Source organism: Pavona decussata, unplaced genomic scaffold, assembly GCF_977016875.1.
Source record: "Pavona decussata unplaced genomic scaffold, jaPavDecu1.1 SCAFFOLD_44, whole genome shotgun sequence".
In the NCBI taxonomy this organism is placed as follows: Eukaryota; Metazoa; Cnidaria; class Anthozoa; order Scleractinia; family Agariciidae; genus Pavona; species Pavona decussata.
The window spans coordinates 1,681,845-1,706,526 of NW_028145466.1; the positions used below are offsets into that span (position 1 = coordinate 1,681,845).

General features: G+C 39.7%; 3 protein-coding genes and 2 pseudogenes across 7 annotated transcripts in view; 3 read left to right on the top strand and 2 right to left on the bottom strand.

Moving 5' to 3' along the window:
• The window catches only part of LOC146482784 (uncharacterized), a 33,569-nt gene extending 21,471 nt beyond the window's left edge, over positions 1–12,098 (bottom strand). Inside the window, exons 1-2 of the mRNA XM_085106866.1 lie at positions 11,630–12,098; positions 708–1,698 (exon numbers count right to left, since the gene is read on the bottom strand). Coding sequence (XP_084962992.1) covers positions 708–1,693 — 986 coding nt within the window. The 5' untranslated portion in view covers positions 1,694–1,698; positions 11,630–12,098. The remainder of the gene's footprint in view (positions 1–707; positions 1,699–11,629) is intronic.
• Positions 1–24,682, top strand: part of LOC146482777 (uncharacterized) — a 158,456-nt pseudogene that overhangs the window by 96,712 nt on the left and 37,062 nt on the right. The window lies entirely within an intron of this gene.
• LOC146482783 (uncharacterized) overlaps positions 1–24,682 on the top strand; it is a 73,572-nt gene that overhangs the window by 33,397 nt on the left and 15,493 nt on the right. The gene's annotated exons all lie outside the window — the stretch shown is intronic.
• Positions 12,619–24,155, bottom strand: LOC146482786 (uncharacterized; annotated as a pseudogene).
• On the top strand, positions 15,660–21,555 carry LOC146482787 (uncharacterized). Its single transcript, XM_085106733.1, has 3 exons — positions 15,660–15,678; positions 17,767–19,388; positions 21,352–21,555. Exons 1-3 carry the CDS (start codon positions 15,660–15,662, stop codon positions 21,553–21,555), a joined length of 1,845 nt encoding a protein of 614 aa, XP_084962859.1.

The window sequence follows — 24,682 nt, forward strand, 5'->3', positions numbered from 1 at the left end:
CTTTTTGTTAGTTTTGATTACAGACAAAAAGAAACAGAGAACTGAACTGGGTAAGTAAAAGTTGTTAGCTCTATAATCCTCTGTAGCTAGCCAAAGCAAACGGTCCTTCCCCACTTAATCAACGCGTCTAAACGCTTTGTCATTTAAATGCTCTTTTCCTACTGGCATTTGCGTGATTGCGAGTTTTGCTTACCGATTACGGAACGTAGTAAAGCAAAACTGCAGCGAACGCAATCGTTTCGACCCTCAACTGAAAGCCGCTTAAAAAAAATGGGTTCAAGTTTTTAATCAATCAAACATCAATATCAAAGCAAAGCGAGAGAAAACAGTGCGAATTTACTTTGATGACAGTCTACTGAAAACTTTTCAAATAACGTCTTTTTGCGAATGATGTATTATTCAGTGAATGACACAGGCTTACTCGGTAAAAATGAAATCCTAGTGCTCTTATCAGGTGTCGTACCTAAGACCTTCAGATTACTAGTTCGGATGCTCTACCACTGAGCAACAGGAGACTCGTGGGAGCTGTAAAGGCCATTAAACTAGGTTCATGGGACAAACATCCTGCATACTGCTATAGGATTGGTATGTCAATGTATGGCATATGCGCAATGCTATAAATGTGATGGAATATTTTAAGCCTAGTGAATAAATGATATATTATTCAGTGAATGACACAGGCATACTCATGAAAACGTCCCACTCACCTGTTGTAAACATGCACAAGTCTCTCTTGTACTGTGCTCGCCAAAGGCACTATCCACAACGCGATCCCAGAAGCTCCGAGAAGCCAATGAAAAATAGAATCAGAATACGAAATATGACCGAACAACTTGAGTTTGTACACCTGCCAGTATATTACGTAAGAGTAAAAGTAGACTATCAGGACATAAGACGTCTTGGTTCGTAGCACAGGGAGAACAATCCATATTATTACGGCAATGACCCCCCCAAAGATTTGAGCCCACACTGGAATCTTCGTGAAAAAGTCGTAAATTGTGAAGGGGATAAACGTGAACACGAAAAAGCTACCAAAGATGTATTGACTCAGGTGAAGGAAGATTTTAAGCATTCGCCATGACCGTTTGATTAGCCTTAACAGAACGTAAGAGGTGCTGAATAGAATGAACAACGCAATGAAAAGTATTACAGTATGCACATCGTCAGTTCCGTCTTGGCAACGGTGGACTTCCTCATTAAGCGATGAAGATGTACTCGAATCTGCTAACTCAGCATCACAGTCAGCTGCATCTCGCATTAATTTTCCAAAGAAAAACTCAATGATATAGGCTACTGGGCATGCGTAGCTTCCCCATTTGATGATTGGCTGAATAACGGTCACTAGCATAACGAGGCAGGAAAAAACTAGTGTGTCTAGGATTCCTTTGAGGGGCTCCATCCAGTTGCAGATGTATCCGCTCCTCTGAGTCATGTGGTTAAAGAAATCTTCGTGCCATTTGTCTTCCTTTCCCAGTGCCAATTCTGTTTCTTCCCCTTCTTCCGCTTCCGTTCTTGCCTTCCTTTCCTCTCGGTATTTCCAGTCCAGGTAGGCAGTACCTGTGTAACCGCCCCCTGACACGCAGCTCAGGAAGTCCACCTCTACTCCACGCTCGAGCAATCTGCGCAGGACTCCGGAGCAGAATGCCGCTGACCGAATGCCACCGCCAGAAAATGCAAGGCCGGTGTTAGCCATAATTCCTATAAATTAAAGGAAAGAAAATACACAACGATTATATTGTGTATACATTACAGAGGTCTTGGCACTATGAATAAGCAGCATATCTTGAGGAACATTCTGATGCAGTAAAACGAGTGAGTGATCAACGATAACACTAATGATTAGAATTAATGGGAATGTTAAAAAGAAGCTGGAGTGGCTAGAGTCGTCCATACTATTGACATCGTGGATAACCGATATATCATCCTTACTCCTTACAGGTTAGCAGTGTCCTTTGCTTGATAACACTCAATAGTGTTCAATACTGATAATAATAATAATAATAATAATAATAATAATAATAATAATAATAATAATAATAATAATAATAATAATAATAATAATAATGACAGCAACAGTTCTTAAAAACGCATTATACATAAAACAATGTCTCAATACTTTTTTGCAATAAGATATGGATCCAAGTTAAAACAAGAAGCTGTTTCCAGCTTATACTCGGGCCATATTTGACTGTGTGGTGCGTAAAGCCTACAATCTTTTAACAGTGCTAACCTCCAGCATCGCCAATTCCCCCAAATAGATAGCCTGCGAGCAAGCTCTCTTGGGGGCGGATCCTCGTTCCCCCTCCCGCCCCTCACCCCAAGAGAACTTGCTCGCAGGCTACCAAATAGATAGATACAGAGATATAGTGAGGCAATAAGTAACCACCAGATAGAATTGCATTTCTTGCAGTCATACAAACAAACAAACAGAAACAAAAACAGAAAACGACATTTGTCATACAAATGCTTTTTATAATCCCTGGGATTTAATCCTTACGTTTTCACCTTTCGTTTAGAGACAGAAACCATTTGTGCGGTCCTAATATGTATGTGACGCCGGGTCAATGACAGATCGTGATTTTCGGTATGATCTAGACCCGGGGGGGGGGGGGGTACTCCCTTATGTGACCTTAACGGGGACGTGCGGCCCAATAGCGTATGGTTTTCAGGGTGTTTTGTCTTGAGCGGGGTATCTATTTCATCACTTTCTGTCTTAAACAGGGTATCCCTACATGACCTAATGGCTTAAACAGATTGTGATTGCCAATGCATTAAACTGTACAGTAAGAAACTAGTGTATTCTTATTTCATTTTAGTCTTAAACAGGGTGTGATTTTGGGTAAAATGTCTTAGAAAGGGCCTGAAAATTTTGATTTCTGTCTTAAATGGGGTAGGGAAATCGGAGAATTGTGTCTTAAACAGGGTCAGGGTTTGAACGTCCGGGCCGCACCTCCCTACCCAAGCATCTGTTGAGTACCCCCTCCCCCCCGGATCTACAGTAACGTTACGCATCACTCGTACGTTTATATCCTTGTACGTTTTTCAATGTTTCACTGTTTATATTTTTAAATGAAATTCAGGGGAAAGCATTTGTTATTCACCTTTCATTTGAAGACAGAAACCGTCTCTACATTGATTGTTTTTCTATAGTAAACGCGAGACATCTTTATCTATATTGGCACGCGAGGTCATAGACTGATTTAGTTGCCAAATGTTTGGTTAAACAAAACTAACCTTGAGGCACTCAGGTTAGCCTAAAAACACTCCGGTTAGCCTAAAGAGCACTCCAGCTAACCTAAATAGCACTTAAGTTAGCTTAAATAGCTCCCCGGTTAGGTTAACGGTTAGCAGTTTACGGTTGGGGTTGTTCATGCCTCGCATGCCTCGCACGTCTGGCTCGCATATTGTAAACGAAAACAAAGAACGCGACCGAGAATTTAAAGAATTTGATAACACGACAGAAAACGTAACTCGTACCAGCCGAGTACAAAAAACGAGACCGAGGACAATAACTCGTGGCCCGAAGTCTTATCTCTCGGCCCATCGCGACCCCAAAAAGAAAGAAGAATTCGATAATGCTACCGAAACCTTAACTCGGTCCGCCTTACGGCCCGAGTAATAATAATAATTTTTATAATAGTAATTTATAAAATATTTAAGATAGTACACTCGCGCTCATTGGTTGATAGGTGCGTTTAGATGAGAGTATGTAAACACGGTTGAGTATTACAATAAAATTTTCTAAAAGACATTCTTTATTCAAAAAATGTACACGAAAACGAACACAGAACTATATGCTACAGACTATATAAATGTTTCAAATCAAACTTTGTACGCCCGGTTGCCGTGCGTGTTTTGGCTGTCAAGTTTGCATAAACATTTTCCCTGAGACTTTCTCAGCCTAAAAATCTACTATTACTATTACTACTACTATTACTATTACTATTACTATTACTATTACTATTACTATTACTATCACTATCACTATCACTATCACTATCACTATCACTATCACTATGACCATGACCATGACTATGACTATGACTATGACTATGACTATGACTATGACTATTACTATTACTATTACTATTGCTATTACTATTACTATTACTATTACTATTACTATTACTATTACTATTACTATTACTATTACTATTACTATTACTATTACTATTACTATTACTATTACTATTACTATTACTATTACCAGCAACAACTTCAACAATCTGGATCCGCTGCTTGTTCTATAATTCCTAACCAGCAAAACTTTACAAGGCACGATGAGCGATTCAACTTCTCAACCATATTCTCAGGCTGCCAAATCAGGCAAGTTCACGTCACTTTCAAGAGCGATCAAGCACAGTGACATTCATTTTCAGCTTAAATAAACTCCTGATCTTGAAGTTCTTTCCTTACAGAATCGTATATTTTGAACATTTCTTCTAGTTTTTACCGAACTTTTGGTATTTTTCTGCAAGATTTACGAGGATTCAAAGCTGAAATCGCCGCCATCTACACGGCGTTCGCTGGCGCTTGCCACAAATTTCAACTTGATTTTGTATTTTATAAGGCGAATTTTCCAGAGCGTGTATTGAGAACATCTATTTCAATCAAGAAATAAATAACCAAAATTTCCTTTATTTCTCGAATTATTTTTGAGAAATATTTTATAAAAGCAATAGAGGAGAGATGGGAGCTAGGATTATCGAAAGTTATTCAAATTCTCGACTGCGTCTTGGGTTTACATAACTGTATCGAATTCTCCCAACCCCCCTCGTGTTTAGATGAAGCTATGTAAACACGTAAAAGGTCCTCTATTGCTTAAATATAATTATAATAAGAACCTTCCCAGAATCCTTTGCACCTGAAAAATCGCAAATCAATTTTAAGCCAAGGAGGATGCCACACAACTTGGGAATAACACTTGCCATAAAATATCACTCATATCAAATTTAGTGTGATGACGTCCTCAGCCACGTGACCACACCCAAAATGCATTTAAACCCATTACCAAAACGGACTTCTATCAATTTGAAAATAATCAATGTAGTCACAAAAAAGATTGATGTGAAGTACATTGAAATGCCCATTAACGGTCTTGCATCTTTAAGGGCAAAATGAAGGGGGCTATGCACAAGACTCAAAAACAGAAAATCTGGGGATTATGTCGAGAGACATATCTCCATGAGTTTGAGGTTCATTGCAAAATAAATTGGCATGTGTGTAGATGTTTATTAGAACTATCTTTCATAGCATTTTTACCATGGTAACGTCATCAGTCACGTGACCAGGACGCTCGGAATTTTTCGAGGGTTTTGTAAAACTACATTAAGCCCAATGAAAGAGCGACTGGTAGGTCGCAGGTTGTAGATAATTTAGTAAAAACATTTCTTGAATCGGCGGTAACGCTTCTGCGCAGCATTTTATGTTGGACTACATTTTGGTTTTAAGTGTTAGTCTAACAGTGATCTTTATGCGCTAAGAAGATCCTCAACTCTCGATGACGACATGAAAGCGTGAGGGAAAATATTTTGGACATATTCCAAAGTAACAAGGCCCCATTTCCCTTAAAGGGAAAAGGACCAAATGATGATTCCAAAGTAACAATTCTATCTAGATCCTTTATTTTTGACATATTGCTATTAAGTATGGTACAGTTTTGTTTTCAGGCCGACCAAAATGATGATTTCAATGGCAAACATTTACTGTCCTGAGGAGGCTTTGGTGATTTCTCAAAACCGAAATGCCGTAATGTTCTATTCATGGCACTGTATTGTTTTACCTTTTGGTTAACTTTCGCACTCCTGCCGTGGATAAAGATTCACTATTTTAATAGTGTATTGTTAAGGTATTAGTACTACAAAACCCGATACTTGATCTCAACATGACTCCCCGTTTCTAAGTACAATGTTTCAGTTACGCACATTCCATTGCTCGATGCAGCGCTTACTGTTAGTACATGGTTATACTGCTCTTGTTGAATGTGATTCATATCTTCGCCACTACTCTCATTACTGCACATACAGGCTTAACTGCTACGATGCCAAAACCACACGGCTACAGAAAATCTCTTCAACAATGTACTAAAGTTATTTTCTTTCAAAACCTGTCACAGTATCTCGCCGCATGACCGCTTGTTTAATGGGCTCACGTCGATCCTAAAGGTCTCCGCCTTTGGGCTTGTACAGCAGGGGTACTATTAGGTATTCCCAGCTATCTTACTCTGTATTTGGAGGTTCTTGCGAGTCTACCGACTTTTCAGATTTAATTGTTGTACTCCTTGTGTTTATACAGTCTGTCAATGTTTATTCATGACAGGAACTGTTCAAGGTAACACTGTCTATTTGGTAAAAATTACTGATAAGCTTAACCCTGTCTAGCCCGAGGAGGGGGGGGGGGGGGGGGAGGACGGATTGTGGCCACGGCGACTTTGAACCTGAATAACGTTTTTAGTATTTGAGCAAACGCCCTGATACTTTAGGACGTTTTCAGAAATGTATCTGGAAAAAATGAAATGTGGTTTGTTAGTGTTGATTACCTTTGATGTTACCATGGCAACCAATTTTTGACAGGCAGTTTTTACGGAAAATAGAAAATCCCTTTTTAAAAATGAAGAAAAATCACTTTTATATCCGCTTACTTTTATGTTGTTAGCTCATATTAGTTTATCTTTATTGGTTTTGGTTACTTTTCGTTTAATTTGGCGCTTTCCTGAAGTTTTGGGAAAATCCATAAATCCAAAATGGTGCGATCCAAGATGGCTGCCATTTGGCAATCATGGCCTAATTACCACGTCATATGAAGTCATCACTTCGAGATGCGGACCTCAAAGGAGACATCTTTTGTCGTACTAGCTATCCTTTAAGTCTCACTGTCATCGCTTTTATACTTGCAAAGTAATGGAGGGGGCACAATCAGCCCCGCCCCCACCCCTCCAGCCCCAGAAAAAAGCACGGTCTAGATTGGGATATTTGTGAAGTAAGTTAATGATCTCCATTCTGCATAAAGTGGTGTTGATAATATTTTCAAAATTGGCAAGCTTTTTTTCTCAATTAGCAATTTTCTACACACAAAAACTTTCCCTTAATAATTTCATTGAATTTTTCTCAAAATTTTCCTTAAGGTCACAGAGTCCTTTCTATTTGATTCTCAACGGCGATTCGAAATCACTGATATTTTGTACCTACGTAACACATTCAGGATGTTATTGGCTAAACAGATCTTCCATCAGTTTTGGTTTTTGAATTCCAACTTCGTTTTAGAAAAACTTCGTCTTTGTTTACTGCAGCTAATTCTTTAACTATACCTTCCAACATTGTTTAATCAAAGTGACTGAGACTGGGGTGTGGTCTATTTCTCGATGCCACAAATCTAGGAGACGGGGAGGAGGAGGTATTTTTCCTGAAGATTCTGGAAAATGAGCTTTCTTGTGTTCTTCTTAAATGCATTAATAATTCATTAAGCCAAAACAAAGCAAATCACTACCGTGAAGGATGTTTAGAAATGTGATCTTAATTATCATGAAATTTTGTGAACTTTTACTTCGACTTTCTCCAAGAATTATCAATAGTTTGAGATGCGATATCAAACATTCGAAAGATTGTTTCCTCCTATTTCCTAACACCTCGAAGTTGGTTAAAAAATCTCGGCTGCGCCTCGTTTCTCCAACCTTCTTCTCGGTGTTTGGAAATCGGGGGAAACACTCTTCCTCGTGTTTCAGTGATATATTATTTGAAACACAGAAATGTTCCATTTATGTTTACAACTGATTATCAATACGTCAAATTCTGTTCATATTTCTTTATTTCCGTAACATGAACTAGTTTCTGTCCATTTACATTTAAAGGGAGGGTTTCAAGGTTCGGTGCATGTGCATCATTCAAAATACTTTGTTCGCTCTTAATTGTCCGCTATGACACAAGGACATTTAATTTTGATTCATTGTTTATGTATCATTCGAGAAGATAATTTAGGCAGCAAATTTCATGGTTGATGATTTTTCAGGTGATTGCAATATTTATAAGCAAAGGTTTGGTAATACATAAGAAAGCGAAAATCAACGATAAAATGAAATGACGTTTCCGAGTCATCATAACACCATTTGCATGATTTCGCATGCAAATACGGTCAAATACCTGTAAAATCATCAACCGAGGAATAAATTCTCCGTGTCAGCACGATATTGTCGGTGTGATCCATTGACATTTTCTGTGAAGTTTGGTCTTCCGTCATTTTGCTTGGACTAATTATAATAATTATTATAATTATAATTATAATTTTCACTGAAAAACCCCTATGGGGAGTGTCAATAAAGTATTGTATTGTATTGTATAGTATAATATGTAATCACTGAAGTACATGTGGTTGGAATTTTTAAAGCCATAAAATTGATAAGAAAGAGAGAAAAAATAGATTCATGAGCATGCGCCGAAATGTGAGATCCTGCCTCTAACGTTAAGGAGAATCTACAAAATTTAGAACTCATAACCAAGTTTGAGCCGGCTGAAATTAAGACTAAATTAAACCGAAAAGCACCTATAGCACGAAGAAGCCCTCATCTGATGTAGCTTGGACACGGCTAAGAAAAATTAAACTTAAATCGGAAAGCACTATCAAACGTACAAGAATCATCGAGTTGTGGTTTCTTGTTGGGGCTCACAGTTTCAATTTCCCCCATCACTTGAAAAACGTAACATGACTTTTAAATATTACATAAATCTGACAGCGCGCAGAAGCCCTCAGGCGTTGTAACTAGGACTTGGGACGCGCCTGCGAGGTTCTGGGAATGAGATGGAACTCAAATGAACACTACGTGACGTAGCTACTGAGTAAATGCCCGAAAGGTACAGGTCGTGTGCATCTACATTTTAATCGCGTGTTGAAGTAAAGTAAAACCTCAATCTGAAAAGGCGTATTATTATACTATTATTTTTGCCGGAAATTCCATATTCAGGATAGAAAGTGCGTGAGAGCAGACTTAGTCATGCGTGAAGGCTTGATCATGAGACAGACCTCAAATGCGCGTGATTTACAAAGAATGCGTGTGTTCTGGAGGGTCTGCAGTTCCAGAAGCGAGTTTAACTTCTTGATTTTCTTTACAGTTGCAAACCTGTGGTCAGTTTTACTTATGAGTCTTTAAATTCTATTGGCTTTGATATGTTATTCACCGTACCAGAAACGGATTCAAACACGAACTATACTTGCACTGATTGAATATCTGACGCCTATAACACAAATTATTAAACCACTGTTTGAAGGGTCCAAATCTGCTGCGACGAAGTCCGTGTTGCGATGTTCATACTCTTATCTTTTGCTCTTTTCGATGTAACGTTTGTTGGTCCTCGTCACATTTTGAATTTAATCAATAACGCTAACAGGATTGGTCTACCTTGGCAGAAAGATGGCAAAGATGAGATGGCAAACACTGAGAAGTGTTTCACGCCGCCATAAACAAGAATGTGAGTGTAATTTAAATGATTTTAATTTATTGCATGATCTTGGCATGAACGGCAAGATTACTTTCCAATACTTCTCTCCTTAGCAGTTCATAATTCAACCTATGGCTACAGACACCTTCCAAGTTACTCCTTAAAAGTTTATCACAATCCTTGCGATCTCACTCTTGCTACGTAAACAACTGGTTAAGGTGAATGTTCGAAGCGCATCAGTTTTCATGTACTCGCTGTTTACGCACAGACTACATCATGGCGTAGCGACTATCGCATTTTTAATACCCTTACATTACTGGAATCACTCAATCTTAACCCTCCTCTACACATTGACAACTCTACCTTACCATCGCTGAACAAAACTTTCAACTTTCTAGATGGACAATTTTCTACAAAAATGGCTTCAATAGGCCTTATCACGGTTTTCGATGCCATTTTGACGAGTAGGCAAACACATCTGAAATAACAGTGTTTGTATGGAAATCCGATGTCAAATAATTTTTATAAAACATCGCTTCTGAAAAATTCATGAATTGGAAACTTTTGGCACTAGTAAAAATAATTTTAATAATTGGAGGGATGTAGCTGTGCCAGAAAGCGTCCAGTCGTGTTTTGAACTTTCCATACATTTCCCTGTATTTTTTCCCGCGAACTATTTTTAGTAGCAGTTCACGGCTGGTTCGCTATACAGACATGTATGGTAAGTTCGAAACACGACTGGACGCTTTCTAGCACAGCTACATCCCTCCAAATTTTTTTCTTAAAATCCTTCTCCTAGTGCCAAAAGTTTCCAATTCATGAATTTTTCAGAAGCGATGTTTTATGAAAATTATTTGACATCGGATTTCCATACAAACACCGATTAATATTTCATGACTGTTTGCCACCTGTTCAAAATGGCGTCGAAAACCGTGATAAGGCCTATTCGCTCTAGAATTTTACGCGTTCACGTCGCTCACGAAACGAGTTTGACACTGAGTATTCGAGCGAGCGAGTCATGCGATTGGGCTTTTTCACCTTTTGAAGGCTGGAGTGAAATGAATGTCCAATTTTCTTTTACGCTGTAGTTTAGAGCAATCAGCGTTGAAGAGTGTTTTCTTTGTCAGTATTATAGATTGTTCTTGTTATATCTTTACGTCTCGCCTTGAGTTCTCATCATGGCTCACTGGTTCTCACATTAGGCAGACCGGCTCGACTCTACTCCTAACCCTAACCCTCACCGATTTTGTTATTTACATCGTATTCGCCTTAGTTCTATAAACGCTATCTGTTTCCTATTACAGTATTTCTCGCTGAAATTTTCGTGAACGTGTTCGCGTGCAACTTGCTACTCTCGCACAACGTTCTACATATGCATGGCCGCGTCGATTATGACATTTAATTTGCCGGATAGCAAACATGAAGAATCGGCTTTGCCTACAAATACTGATTCTTTGGAACTATACTGTTTGTTTTGACTTGTCAAAGGGTTTAATTAAGATTTTAAAATGTCAGCTGTCAATTTGATATCTGTTACCTGGCGCGTGAATCAGTCTTTGTCTATTGTACCTTTAATTCTGCGAACTTTGTACTAAGGTACCATTCTGTAATCGAGCGAGCAGTCTCTAGTCTGTCTTTTTTGGCTGCAAGCACATCATGAGTACACGCTCACGAAAATCCAAGATGCCCATACCCGACGATTACATCACAGGCCCAGCTCTCGAAAATCTGTCGGGCTACCTCGAGAACCCTTTTCCATCTCTCCCTCGTGCAACGGCTGATCAACAAAAATCCCAAAGCACGAAGTCAAAGAAAAGCACGCAACAAGTGATCACGACCTCAGCAGAACATCACCCTTTGTCGTTAGATAAGCAGATCCAACTGGAGCAATTAAAGCGAGGCAATCTACAGTTGCAGCTGGAGATCACGAGGGCGCAGTTAGAGCTGGCGAAGCTAAGCCGAAACGTTATTCTCAGTTAGAGCTGGCGAAGCTAAGCCCAAACTTATTCTCACTGTCACAAACCACGGCATTTTCGCTCGGACCGGACAATCATACTTAGGTTTCCAATCTACATTCGCGGTAAACTTTTTACCTTTCGCCAGTGACTACATGTTATCATTTTTGGGGTATTCAATTAATTTTTCCGGCTTTGTTCGTAATCTCGCCGATACGGTCGCATTAAAGCAATACACTCGCTTACCTTATTCTCTGCTTTCCTTTTTTTCGGTTTCGGTGTTTTGTTTGGACACAGTCGATAGTTTCACTGTCACTGGCAACTGGGTTATGCGCTGATTAATAGAGTGTGTGCACGACGGCCATGTTGGAGGACCGAAAAAATACAATGATTTTCCTTTGGGAAATATATTCTATTTTTATGCAAATATCTTCTAATGTCTTGGTCCTCCAACATGGCCGCCGTGCACAGACTATGTAGGCCATTTCCGAGTCGCTGTGTGCGAGGCTAAGTGCAAAGCTTTTCTTGTGAAAATTACTTTTGTTTGCATGTGAATGAAAACTAATTTCCATAATTAGAACTTTGCATGCGCAGTTGGCCTCAGTTTTACAATGAGGCTCAAAGCAATTCGGAAATTTCCTATTCGAACCACTCAAAATTCCTCCCTCAGGCAAGGGCTTGAATAATTTAAATGTGCGAGCACAGGGCACCCACACAAACTGTGTGACCGTTTGTATTTTGAATTTATAGAGAAAATGTATGGGAATGTCGAAAATCCTCGTATTACCGTACTAGATTGTGATAAATATTCTCATTTAACATCAGAATAAACGCATTTTCACCTTAAATGTTGTGTGTTGTCGTTCTTGAGGTGGTCTTAGCGATTTGAAAGGTTCGGCGTTGGACGTTCATGCCAGTGTAATAGTAGAGAGACTGTACTATTACACTCGAGTGAACATTCAACGCCGAACCCACGTTCTCTGATGAACGTTGCGCTATTGCGATCAATTAGTTGAGTCCGTTGCGACACCTAATCATGATCTCCTGTTTGTAGAACGTCCTCGTACACATGACGCATTATTGGTAAATGATAGCGGGGAAATGCTGAGATAACATTGCAAAAAATCTTGCTACATTTTGATGTCCTTTGGATCCATTCCGATCAGAAAAAATGATTAACAGAACAGTTTCAAAATGGTTTTTTTATGTGCTCTCTTGATCCGGCTTAAAATCTGTCACACATCCATGATTTCATACCCATCCTGCCACTTTTTAGCACCAAAATTATTCAGAAATCCACATGCCTCCGCATCTACGCATGCTCTGTATCCTTCACGGTGATAGGCCGAGAACATTCGGGGCGTAAAGAACTGGTTGGCCGTGTTGTAATGTGGGAAAACATTGCAAAACATCTTGGACAACCCGTAGCATGCTCTTTGATGACAACATTCACAGTAACACAGGGTCAATTTACTAACGTCGTCCTCTCTCAGAACCATTCCCTGATGCAATCTGTCTTTTTCGTCAAAAGGGTACGGATCAACATCAGATGTTTCGTTTGTCTGGTAACTGACCGCAGGTTGTGGATCTCTAGCTGGACTAATAAAATTTCACCCTCGCTTTCATCGCCATTTTCATCCCTTGGATAGCGAACTTTGAATCCTGGAAAGATAAAAGAAAGCGTTGGAGGTGCTAAGCATTAAAGCCATAAATATGAAGTCTAGACAATATATAGCACATCCAAACATTGTTTTCTTAAGCTACGCAAGATAGGATGATGAATTAAGTCGCAAGTGTACATGTAGGAATAATCAGCCTTAATATAAATCGGAATAGTTAATACAATTTCTATGAAACGCGATCGAGTCGTGATTTGCAGTATAAACTACTATTTACTTTAGCTAATTAAGGCTTGAAGCCGTTAGAAACCTGGGGGATATTGCAATGAACTCCTCCACGAATGAATGAATGAATGAATGTTTATTTCCCACAATTATAAGTAACATAATAAGTACATAGTGCAATTTACATTGAAGTCGGGAGGAAGACTAAAGAAACCCTTACGGGCTTTTACAAAGTAGTCCCCCTTTGATTCAAATTACATTTCTAAGCTAAATTAATTAGGATATCAGGTTTGGTGTACAAATAACAGTAATAATAAAAGGTGCAAGTAAAATTATGTAAGTTAACGCCTATATCATAATCATTGAAAGAGAAGGAATTGCTTCATTTCCTTTTTGAAAACATGTATAGAAAGAGATCGTTTTATTTCTAGAGGAGTTTTGTTCCATGTATCAACTATGTTACTTCTTAAAGAGTATTTTCCATATTTAGTTCGGTTAAAACACTTATGTCGATGTTTTGAATTCCTGGTATTATAACCATGGACTTGCGTGTTTTCAATGCAGAGGTCACTGAAATAGGTGGGTAACGATTTACTGATAAGACTAAAACTGAAAGATCCGATTAGTAGGTCATTAATTTGGTAAATATTTAAGAGACCCATCTTTATAAAAAGAGGAAGAGATGGTGCGGTATATGGAGAGAATGTTATGATACGTAGTGCTTTTTTTTGTAATTTGAACAATTTCATTAGCCTTGTGGGGTAATTATTTGCCCAAACGGTGTTTCCGTAATGCAGGTAAGGGTAAATCAAACTATTGTATAATATTTTCAATAGTACTTGACTGACATAGAAGCGAATTCTACATAGCATACCGGTGGTTTTTATTATCTTCTTACTGATATAATCAATATGATTCTTCCATGTTAAGTGCTGGTCAATTATAATTCCTAAGAATTTAATTAATTAATTAATTCATTCATTCATTCATTTATTTATTCACCACGACATACAAACATAGAAAGTTACAATGAATAATAGACTAGGATTACAAGTACATAAGTTTAGAGTAAATAATAATAGTAAAAGAAGTAAGAAGTGGCGAGGAGACCTCAGGAAACCCCCGGGCTTATACTGAGAGGTCTCCTCGGAGATATGTTGGGACTTTAAGACCAGTAAAGACATTGTATTGAGATTTTTTAACATACGGTGGTGGTAAGACTATAAAGACATAACAGAGTCGGACGTTTCATGCAATTAACTGAGGAAATCAAGAAGCTTTCTTTTGAAGGTGGATAGACTAGGGGAAGACGTAATTGATAATGGCAAAGCATTCCATAATTTTGGCCCTCTATAGAGTATAGTAAATTGCTTGATATTAGTTTGGCAGGTGTGAGGTCGAAAATGAGCTGAGGTTCTAGTATCATAATTATGAATTTGACCACCAGTCGGAAATAAATTTAGAAAGGGCGAAGGCAGCAAACGTTGGTGATAGGAAAACATAAATTTTGCAATATAAAAGGAATTCACTTTAAAAATATCTAGGATATTCAATTGTGCAAATAAAGGTGCAGAAGGTGCAAGGTGATTAGAATTTGTCATTTAGTTTTAGTTTATCTACTCTCTGGATCTCCTTATTATCAAGCTTAAGAGTCAGTGATTTTTTTCAACTGTTTCTTTGCTGTTCTAAATATTATGTAATAGGATTTTTTTATGTTGAGTGTAAGTTGATTTAGTGTTAACCATTCTTGAACATTTACTAATTCCGCATTTATATTACTCTCACGGAAATCGCACGGAAATCGCAGCTTTATTTGAAGTTGCAACCTCAGGGCAAAAAAAAAATACCAGGGTAAAGTACAATAAAAATTGCGTCCAAAATTCGCTCGTGTAAACGGGCCTTAAATGAAACTGGAACAAAGTCACTTGAGAGACAGAGAAAAAAAATTCATAAAGAGCGACCACCTTGTAATAACGAGGATTTCCCAAGGCCTGTGGCTTCACAAACTTCTCCAACAAGTCTGAAATAACACCTTGCCTATCCTCACTTAAAAACGAGCAGTTCAGGTCGGCCATACAACATCTGGTCCTCCTTTCAACCACCATCAACTACAACAATCCTTGATATTCTTCTCTGTAACAGAGGCAAACTGGCGAGGTTTTCGAAATGGCCACCATCGCTTAGCAACAGTATAGGCGGCGGCATTGGTCCGACGTTATTCTTCGAAAACATTTCTCTCACAAAATAAACGAAAGAAATGTGCACAATTAACCACCTGAAAATGAACATCAATAATTTTTGGAATTAGTAGCTAAAGTTAGGCAATTAAATCTTAACATAGCAACAGAGACAACATCAACATTATTACCATTTTGGCAAAAGAAGAACAGAAAACTAAATAGCCCGATTTAGAAGACTTCCAGATCTGAAAGATGACCAATAACATCTCTAGTGGGTTGTCCATGAGCAATCGGGTCTCTAACCAGATTTATAATCCATCAAATATATTTTGCTCGCGCGCGATTGGTCTAAACGCCTCACGTGACCGAATATACCCGACCTAAAACTGGGGAATATCCGAGGATATTCCCCAAGTAATATTCCCCAAGTTTAAAAACTTCAAGGCGCATCTTCTTTACAATTAAATTTAATGTCAAGCTGGGGGAACGGTTTGCTTTTGTGACAGAAAGAGAGATAAACCTGCTGGTCGATAAACCAGTACCAGAAAACAACATTACGCTCTAAACGTTTTTGACGGTAAGCTGTTCGTAAACGAAATGTTGAAATACTCAAGCTCGTATTTGCGACATTTTCTCTTGGTTTGAACTCTGTTTAACAGTCCTTGAATTAAAAATGTGGTAAAACTGAAAATTATGAAAGGCGAAAAGTTTTAGCCTATCTCATTTAAGAGTATTTAAGCCTATGGTTTTCTTTCAGTCTGGCGAAATGAGAAAGCCATCAACAAGCTATTAAACGAGCTAGTTTAATTAATAAGCTCAAAGCTCGCTCACACGAATATACCCCAGCTAAAACTGGGAAATATCCGAGGGTATTCCCCAATTTCAAAAACTTCAAGGAGCGCCAAGCTTGCAATTAAAACAGGAGCTCCTGATTAAAATGAATGTCAAGATGGGGAAACGGTTTGCTTTTGTGACAGAAAGAGAGATTAACCTGCTGGTCGATAAACCAGTACCGTTGAAATACTCAAGCTCGTATTTGCGACATTTTCTCTTGGTTTGAACGCTTTTTAACAGTCCTTGAAATAAAAATGTGGTAAAACTGAAAAATATGAAAGGCGAAAAGTTTTAGCCTATCTCATTTAAGTGTATTTAAGCCTATGGTTTTCTTTCAGTCTGGCGAAATGAGAAAGCCATCAACAAGCTATTAAACGAGTTTTATTAATAAGCTCGAGGCTCGCTGACACGACGGCAAATATTACAGTTGTAATTCAATGAGAGCAATTCGTGCTGGCCTGGATATAAGGAATTTAAATAACGAAAACATAAATTTCAGTACCATTACTGACAGAGTTCAAACAGGTTAATGATGCTATCAATGCTCACCTGGTCGAGATCGCTCGCGAACATAAAATCTCGTCCGCGAAACAAAAACCAGCCATGATACCCCAAGATGTCGAAATTCTCTACGAAGAGAAGCAGCTTGTCCTACTCTCGAGCAACAAGTTTAATCCTCAGTGATTGTGAACGACTTCGTTGCTGGCTCCATTCAATGTCAAGTTAGCAAAGAAAGCGCTTTGATGGAATCCAGCAAAAACAACCGGTGGCCAGCGTCGTATTCGACTGCAGGTTCAGCTTCGATTTCTTCACAGGTCGTTTTCGGCTAGCAAATTCCACAATTGTTAATATTGCCGGCAGAAATGTGATCATCCTGTTACTAAAATAATAATAGTAATAATAATAAACAAAATAATGGTGACATGTTGTCGCCGAAACGTCATGTTTTCACCCTTTAAGCCCTAATATCAAAGGACAAACTCTCCTGTCTTGTCCCTATATTTTTCTTATAAAAGCCGACTGGGTAGAAGTTATTAAAATATCAAGAGAATTCATCTTGGGTGATCGTATCCTTAATTCTCATGACCTCAGGGATTGAATAAACATTAATTTTACCAGGATAAATTTGATGCTGATCACTGTTAGGGCTTAAAGGGTTAATCTCTCTACTTTTTATTGTGAAAATAATACAACCGTCCTGGCACAAGCAACCCCATGCACCAAAGGTCTCTTATGCCAGCGGGGATGATCTTGCCACTCAGTCCAATAACTTGTCTGACGACAAGCCAGGGAGGGAGAGATGAACTGGCCCCTAGACCATAATAAGTACATCCCTTTCGGCTAGCGCTCACATCCGACTGTCTCAAATTCAGCTTCATCTATATATAACATGATTAGCCGTCTTCCAAGTGGTACGTCTTGAGGTTTGGGCATGCGTACGTAGTGAACCTCATATAACGAATAGAGAAATATCTCGTTGTTTATTTCAACAAAATGATCAGGCAATGATCAAAAATATGAAAAGCTAGTAAGGTTTGGAAGTCCTTTCATCGGTGGAATGACAAGGACTTTTTCGCCTTACCTCGGAGTTTTGGGATGATGCTTAACGTGGAATGGTTTCAGCCCTTCAAACACCGTAAAGACGTATCTGTCGGAGTGCTGTACATGGTCATCATGCACCTTCCTCGCTCAGAGAGATTCAAGCGGGAAAATGTAATTATTATTGGAATTCTGCCCGCACTGTCAAAAGAGCCACCATCCCTGAACTCTTTTCTAAACCCTTTGGTCGACGAACTGAATGCGCTGTGGCATGGCATTAAAGTCAAAACCAGAAGATCGCCTATTCAAGGAGCAGAGATACGTGCTGCGCTAATTTGTTGCGCAGCAGACATACCCGCTGCTCGCAAACTATGTGGGTTTATTGGTCACAGTGCGAATCGCGGCTGTTCTCACTGCAACAAGTTTTTCCCGGGTGGTTTCGGTGAAAAAAAGGATTACAGCGGATTCGATCGCAGCGCGTGGCCCAAACGAACCGACTATTCCCACCGACAAAACGCTAGAAAGCTAGAGACATGCAGAACGAAGACAGAGAGAAAGAAGATGGAATCCATGCTTGGAACGAGGTATACAAGCTTGTTGAAGCTGCCGTACTATGGTAGTATAACCATGTGCGTCATTGATCCTATGCACAATCTGTTTTTAGGGACAGCGAAGAAAATGTTCAAAATCTGGTGCGAGATGGATATTTTGACAAAGGACAAGCTTCGAGAAGTTCAGGAACGCATTGAGACAGTCGAGGCACCATCAGATTTAGGGCGACTTCCGGGTAACATAAGCTCGAATTATGGAGGCTTTACCGCGTCTCAGTGGAAGAACTGGGTTTTATATTACTCACTTTATGCTCTTGAAGATGTTTTGGGCGAAGAGCATATTAACTGTTGGCAAAATTTTGTCCTTGCTTGTCGTCACCTTTGCAAGCCATGCATCACGAAAACAGATCTGCTTATTGCTGACCGAAAGCTCCTTGACTTTTGCAAGAAGGTGGAATCACTGTATGGCAAGTCTGTAATCACGCCTAATATGCACCTTCACCTTCATATAAGCGAATGCGTGGAGAACTATGGTAGCGTGTATGGCTTTTGGTTGTTTGCTTTTGAAAGGTATAATGGCCTGCTTGGAAGCTTCCACACAAACAACCGAGAGGTGGAAGTCCAGCTCATGAGGCGATTCCTGACAATGAGTGCCCTTGATGACCTTCAATACTCAATGCCTATGGATTTTCAGGACTTTTTTCAACCCTTATGCAACGAAGCACGCCAAACAAACCTTGCTGAGGGTGTGGTGGAAGCAACCAAATCGTTGTCATGGTCGAAAGCCATGAACGGCCCGTTGGAACCCAATTGCAATGTGTGGCAGGATCTGAATATGATAAAACTCCCTAGTCGGTATCGTCTGTGTTGCTTTGATAGCGACGAGGTAGTCCAGTTGCGGAGTACATACTCCAAGTTGTATCCATCATTGGATCTCCGCTCTGCCTATCTCAACTCCACATACAAGAAATATGTATCCCTTTGTGTAGGCGAGGAGCACCTCAGCTCTGGTATGGAAAGTCGCCTTTACAAACATGCAAGAATAATGGCCTCGTGGGTTGGGTGTGGGGGGGTGGGGTGGGGGAGGCGGATGCGGGCTTGTTTTGTTGTAACGAAAAACGTAACCCAGGTTAGGTTTAAATGTACTTTTCCTGGATTAAGTTCTTGGCCGTTTGAGCTTAGTTTTCACTTATGGCGCTTCTTTAGGTATAACAATTTGTTAATTTCTCATCATCGTGCCTATTATACCCAAGTATCCCCCTGCCGAAGACGTCTAAACGCATGCTAATTAAAGGCCCGCAGGTAATGACTCCTTAATTCTCTGAAAAATCAAATAACATTAGGTTCTCGGGCTTTAATTTGTTGTGAAAATTGGGCAACGCTCCGTAATAGCGTTCTCGACTAAAATATCGCTCTTTGGGACAACTGTAGGGAGGAACAAATATATTATTAAAATTGTGCGCGTATATTTATCTTGGAGTATTAGGAATGGAAAACCACCAAATTTCCGTACGAATTCGTCTGCGGAAACGACCTTCTACGTTTCAGCCAACGTAAACGCAGCGGAAACGTGTAATACAGTTGTCATTTTTCTCTTACACGTTTCCTGTCGTATCCGATCTGCGGAAACCCAACGGAAATTTAAACTATCGGGTTTCCGTCACTTTTCCGAATTACGGAAACGCGTTATTTCACCCTGTGTGTATTTTCGATACGAAGTGCTGCTCCAATTGAACACGAGATAAAGGAAGAGAACGACAAAGCGCCGGCTGTTTCGTTGACGGCAGTTTACACTTTTTACGGAATGCGATACTTTCAGTACAGTTTTTCGCTTTCAGTGATCTTTAGCTTGTCCTCGAGAGGTAGTTAGATTCCCTGTAACCTTATCCGCCACTTGTATCTTGCTTTTGTCTTTCACAGAATTAAAGAAGTTTACTTTCCTTTCAAATGTTTTACCTTTTCCCCAAACAAACGCTTTCGACCTGAAGCGAAATCTGACGTGGAGATTTTGGAAGCCAACTGACAAACTTTGACGTGATTGACATATGACAGAATGGCAGATCCTGCCGATTCCCGCGAGATTCCCGCATGTTGTGAAAAATATTTGAAGGATAATAAACACAATAGCCTCCATTTGACTTTTAAAATATGCTCAGATATTTGTCCTTGGACATTATCTGCTCCTTGAAGCTCACAGTTTTCCTCGAGCTTCGCTCTCGGAAAACTGTTCGCTTCGCGGAACAGATAATGTCCGCGGGCAAATATCTGAGCATATTTTCGCGCCAAATGGAGGCTATTGTTTATATATTTATACCATCTACTGACGTTCCACAATTAACTTGACTGAGGATGAGTTCCGCTCATGTTGTCGAAACGTCAATCAAGGTCACCTCAAACAGTCCTTCTCAGGACAACACTCATCTGGATGATCACAATTTACGTACTTAAGACGTAACTCTGTAAGCACGATTCAAATATATTTTAGTATGTTGAGTGTTAATATGGCCCTCAAAGGGTCTAAACACATGGACGTTCTGCTGGGACATAGCCAGTAATGGAAGGAGCATGGATAGGGAATATGTTTTAGCCTACATTCACTTCGGTTAGACAAGGTCAACTTTAAGGTATGGATCACCCACGTCTCAACCATTTTAATGTTGGTTTTCATCTGGCGGTGGTGTCAACTGATCAGGTGTATTAAAAATAGTTTTGACAACGGTGAAACGTACGAGCTTTTCGTATGATATTGAGGTTATCGTTGGCAGGTTAAATCTGCTTATTTAAACGACTGTCAAGTTTCCTTGGAAATTTTTCTTGGTTACTGGGAAAGCTTTTCATGGCATGACAGCTTTTGAAAACTTGCACCATGAATTTGGTCGTACACTCGTAAATATAAACGTACTAATATGTCCAATGTCTAAATCAAAAATAACTTCTGTGCAACAAGCTTTAGCTCGCTGTTGTTTGGACAATACGGTCCGTACGTTTAGACATTTTGAAAAGATATTTACTGTTTGAAGGCCTTGGCCTGGTGCCCCAAAGAAGGTTTAAATGAAAACACCAAGCAGAGCAGAGATCAAGACAACAGACAAGAGTTGGCTGAACAGGGTCGCACGAATCAGAAGGTTATGGAAAGTAATTGTCGGAGGCTTATCAGATCCTCCTGGGAAAGTGAGAAAGACTTAACTTTACTTTTTCCACCAAACAAAAAGGAAAGAAATTAATCACTTTATTTAAGTGTCAATGTATTTAGCGCAGACCACTAACTTTTGACACTTTCCAGATCGAATTGGAATTGAATTGGAAAAGGAAGGTTAACATGATCTCCTACCTTGCTAGCTTCTCACAAACACCAGGCTTTTTTTCTCCGGTGTCAATAAGAGCGATGAAGGCAAGCACGAAGTGAATGAAAAAGAAAGTTATCACTCCAACTTCAGTAGGTGCTACCACGCAGTTACAACGATAAAGTGCTGCTGCGACGACCAAGGGAACACCGCGAACCTTGGCACAAGGCATGGAAGTAAAAGCTGTCGAGAAAGAAATTTTGGATGGTTATATTTCGAAGAAGGAGCATTGGTTTATCGCAGAACCTGTTGGTACATTTGAAAATAAGCTTTATTGTAGTGATATCGGCGTGTGTGGTGGTTAGATTACTAATAACAGAGTTTTCTCCGCCGGTCTCTCGTTTCGTTGGGAAATGTTGCAAGGGAGGATTTGAATAACGGCTGATAAAATAAAATTGATGGAGGTCTTAAGGTTGTTCACCATGGACCAAAACATTTCGGACATTTTAATTGAATTGTTACGTGTACAAAGACTGCGTACCATTTTGAAGTCAACACTCCAACCGTAAAACCACAATTTTGGTTGATGGAAAAGAAATAGTAATGAAAGACCTGGAATCAGTTCAAAAGCGGGAAACGTAAAAAGAGAACATTAATTTCGGTTCGGGACGTCCTAAACGGGAAAACGGGACTTATTTTTCAGACGTTCTGTACATTTAGGAAATTTTGCTGCTCAACGAATTAAAACAGCATCTGCCTTTTTTCCCCCAACCAAAATCACCGGGTGTTTGTTTGTTGTTGGTAGTTGGTAGGCAAACTTAAATTTCGTTTTTCTAATTTCCCAAAGCAATGAAACTCTTCATCAAACAACTTACATTTAGTGCCAGACTTTCGTTTTTCACTCATTTCATGTCACTTATCATGGTGGCACCCATTTGGAATCATATCCAGGGATGGTGTGAAGACGACTCAATTCTTCAATAGCGTGGTCATATTTTCCCATGCAAGTCGCAAGCGCTGCTGCAGATGTCGCCACAGCATCTGATAACATCACATCCTCAGATTCCAGTTTCCCTTCGAACTGTTTTTTGTTTGGGGCCCGGTCAAGACGCTCGATCCCCTAGGGTAACATGATCAAAAGCGAATACTTTTTAAGGCCCTCGTGACTTCTCCAATCGTTGACTACGTTGGGTACGGTACTCGGGTTTCATTCCTTTCAGATCTGCTAATGTCAATGTTTTTGAGTTGACTGTACTTTCTTGCTCATTCCGTGACACACAAGTCAAAAGTGGGCAGATGTCCCGAAGGTTAATCCCTGAGCATCCAGTTCGCCCTTTGCCTTCTTTGTGATAAAACGATCTTTGCAGTCTCCACCTGCGGAAAAATGCTAATAGTATTGATCTTAAATGACCTGATCGTTCAGGATCTAAAAAGTCATTTTACCTCTGTTTGTCATAAAGTTGTCTCTTTACCCTTTTCGCCCGGTCCGATGTCTAGACATCTTGGAACCTTGCATGGTTGATGGTGAAAACGTTTTGCTTACCTGTTGTAAACATGCACGAGTCTTTCATGCAATGCAGCCACAATGGGGACAATCCATAGAACAATCCCAGAGACAAAGAGCAGACGATTAAATAGCAGTTCGGAATACGCGATACCTCTCCAGTAAATGAAATAAGAATAAATGTAGATTATCAGGACGTAAGATGTCTCTTTGCGGAGCAGTGGAAGAACAATCCACACAACGACGAGGATTGGCACAACAAGAAGTTGTGCCCACAGAGGAATCTTTAAGAGGAAGCCGTGAATAGCAAACGGGATAAACGTGAGAGCTAGAAAATTAAAGAATGTGTATCGAGTCATGCGAAAGAAATAACAAAAACGTGGGTCTACATGCTTTGTCCGTACAAGGGTGTAAGATGTAATAAAAATAATGAGCAAAAAGGCGAATAGAATGAGAAGATAAGACGCTTCAGTTCCTTGTCGCAAAAGACAATGCACCCTGATAGCCTGTAAGGCAGCTCTCTGATCAGGCATCAAAGAACCTGTTTTTCCAGATATGCCAGCTGCTTCGGAACCGGATTTTCCAGTTGAAGCTGCTACAACAGCATCGCAGTCAGACTATCGTCGCAAGAACCTCCCAAAGATGAAGTCGATGATGAAGGCCACTGGGCATGCGTAGGATTCCCATAGGATGATTGGTTGGATAAAGGTCACCAAAAGAGCAAGGCCAGATGGAATAATGGTGTCAAAAATCCCTGAATAGGATTGTTCCAGTCAAACAGGTATCCTGCCTTTTGGTTCATGTTCTCAAAAAAGTCGCCGTGCCAGTGATGATGTCCTTCACCTTCTTTCCTTTCCATTCTTGCCTTCCTTTCCTCTCGATATTTCCAGTCTAGGAAGGCTGTACCTGTGTAACCCCCCCCTGAAACGCAGCTTTGGTAATCCACCGTGACTCTCCGCCCGAGTAGTCTGCGTAGGACTTCCAAACAGAACGCCGCTGACCGTGTGCCACCGCGAGAAAAAGCCAAGCTAGCCATTAATACTGCGGAGTGAGGATATATAATCGATTGCTGTTAACTTGATATAAAGTAGCCTGCAAAGATACTCATTTCTTTCCCTTTTTTGTGAATCTCTTGACACAACAGGTGAGAAAAATTGACAATTTTGCAGGGCCTTAAGTTTTCCTTAGCTTGAACGTGTATATGTTTTAAAAACTGACTAGCGTATAAAGCCACCTGCAGCTTATAATGTGGGAACAGTTAAGCTAAAGCATCAATAATTCATCCACAACTGACGAATATCTTTAACCGAATTTCTCAACAACACAAACTTATATTTGTTCAATTTGCTACTGAATAAAATAAATTAAGACCAATCAATTTCTTTTTTTCTTTTTTCCTTTGTAGTTGTCCCAATTGCCCTAAGAGAAATGTGTATAGCAGAAGTTGACTGCGGAGCAAAGGTTATTCTCCCTTTCGGCGTCATTTGTTAAGGGTACAGAGTTTGACCAACTGCAATAACTATGCTTTTTATGCCATATTAATTAAACAATTTATCTAATAAT

Excerpts from the sequence above, each read along its gene's own strand:
- LOC146482787 (XM_085106733.1), top strand. Across the intron at positions 19,389-21,351 it reads CAAGAATAATGGCCTCGTGG|GCCTTGGCCTGGTGCCCCAA; the intron begins GTTGGGTGTGGG and ends TACTGTTTGAAG.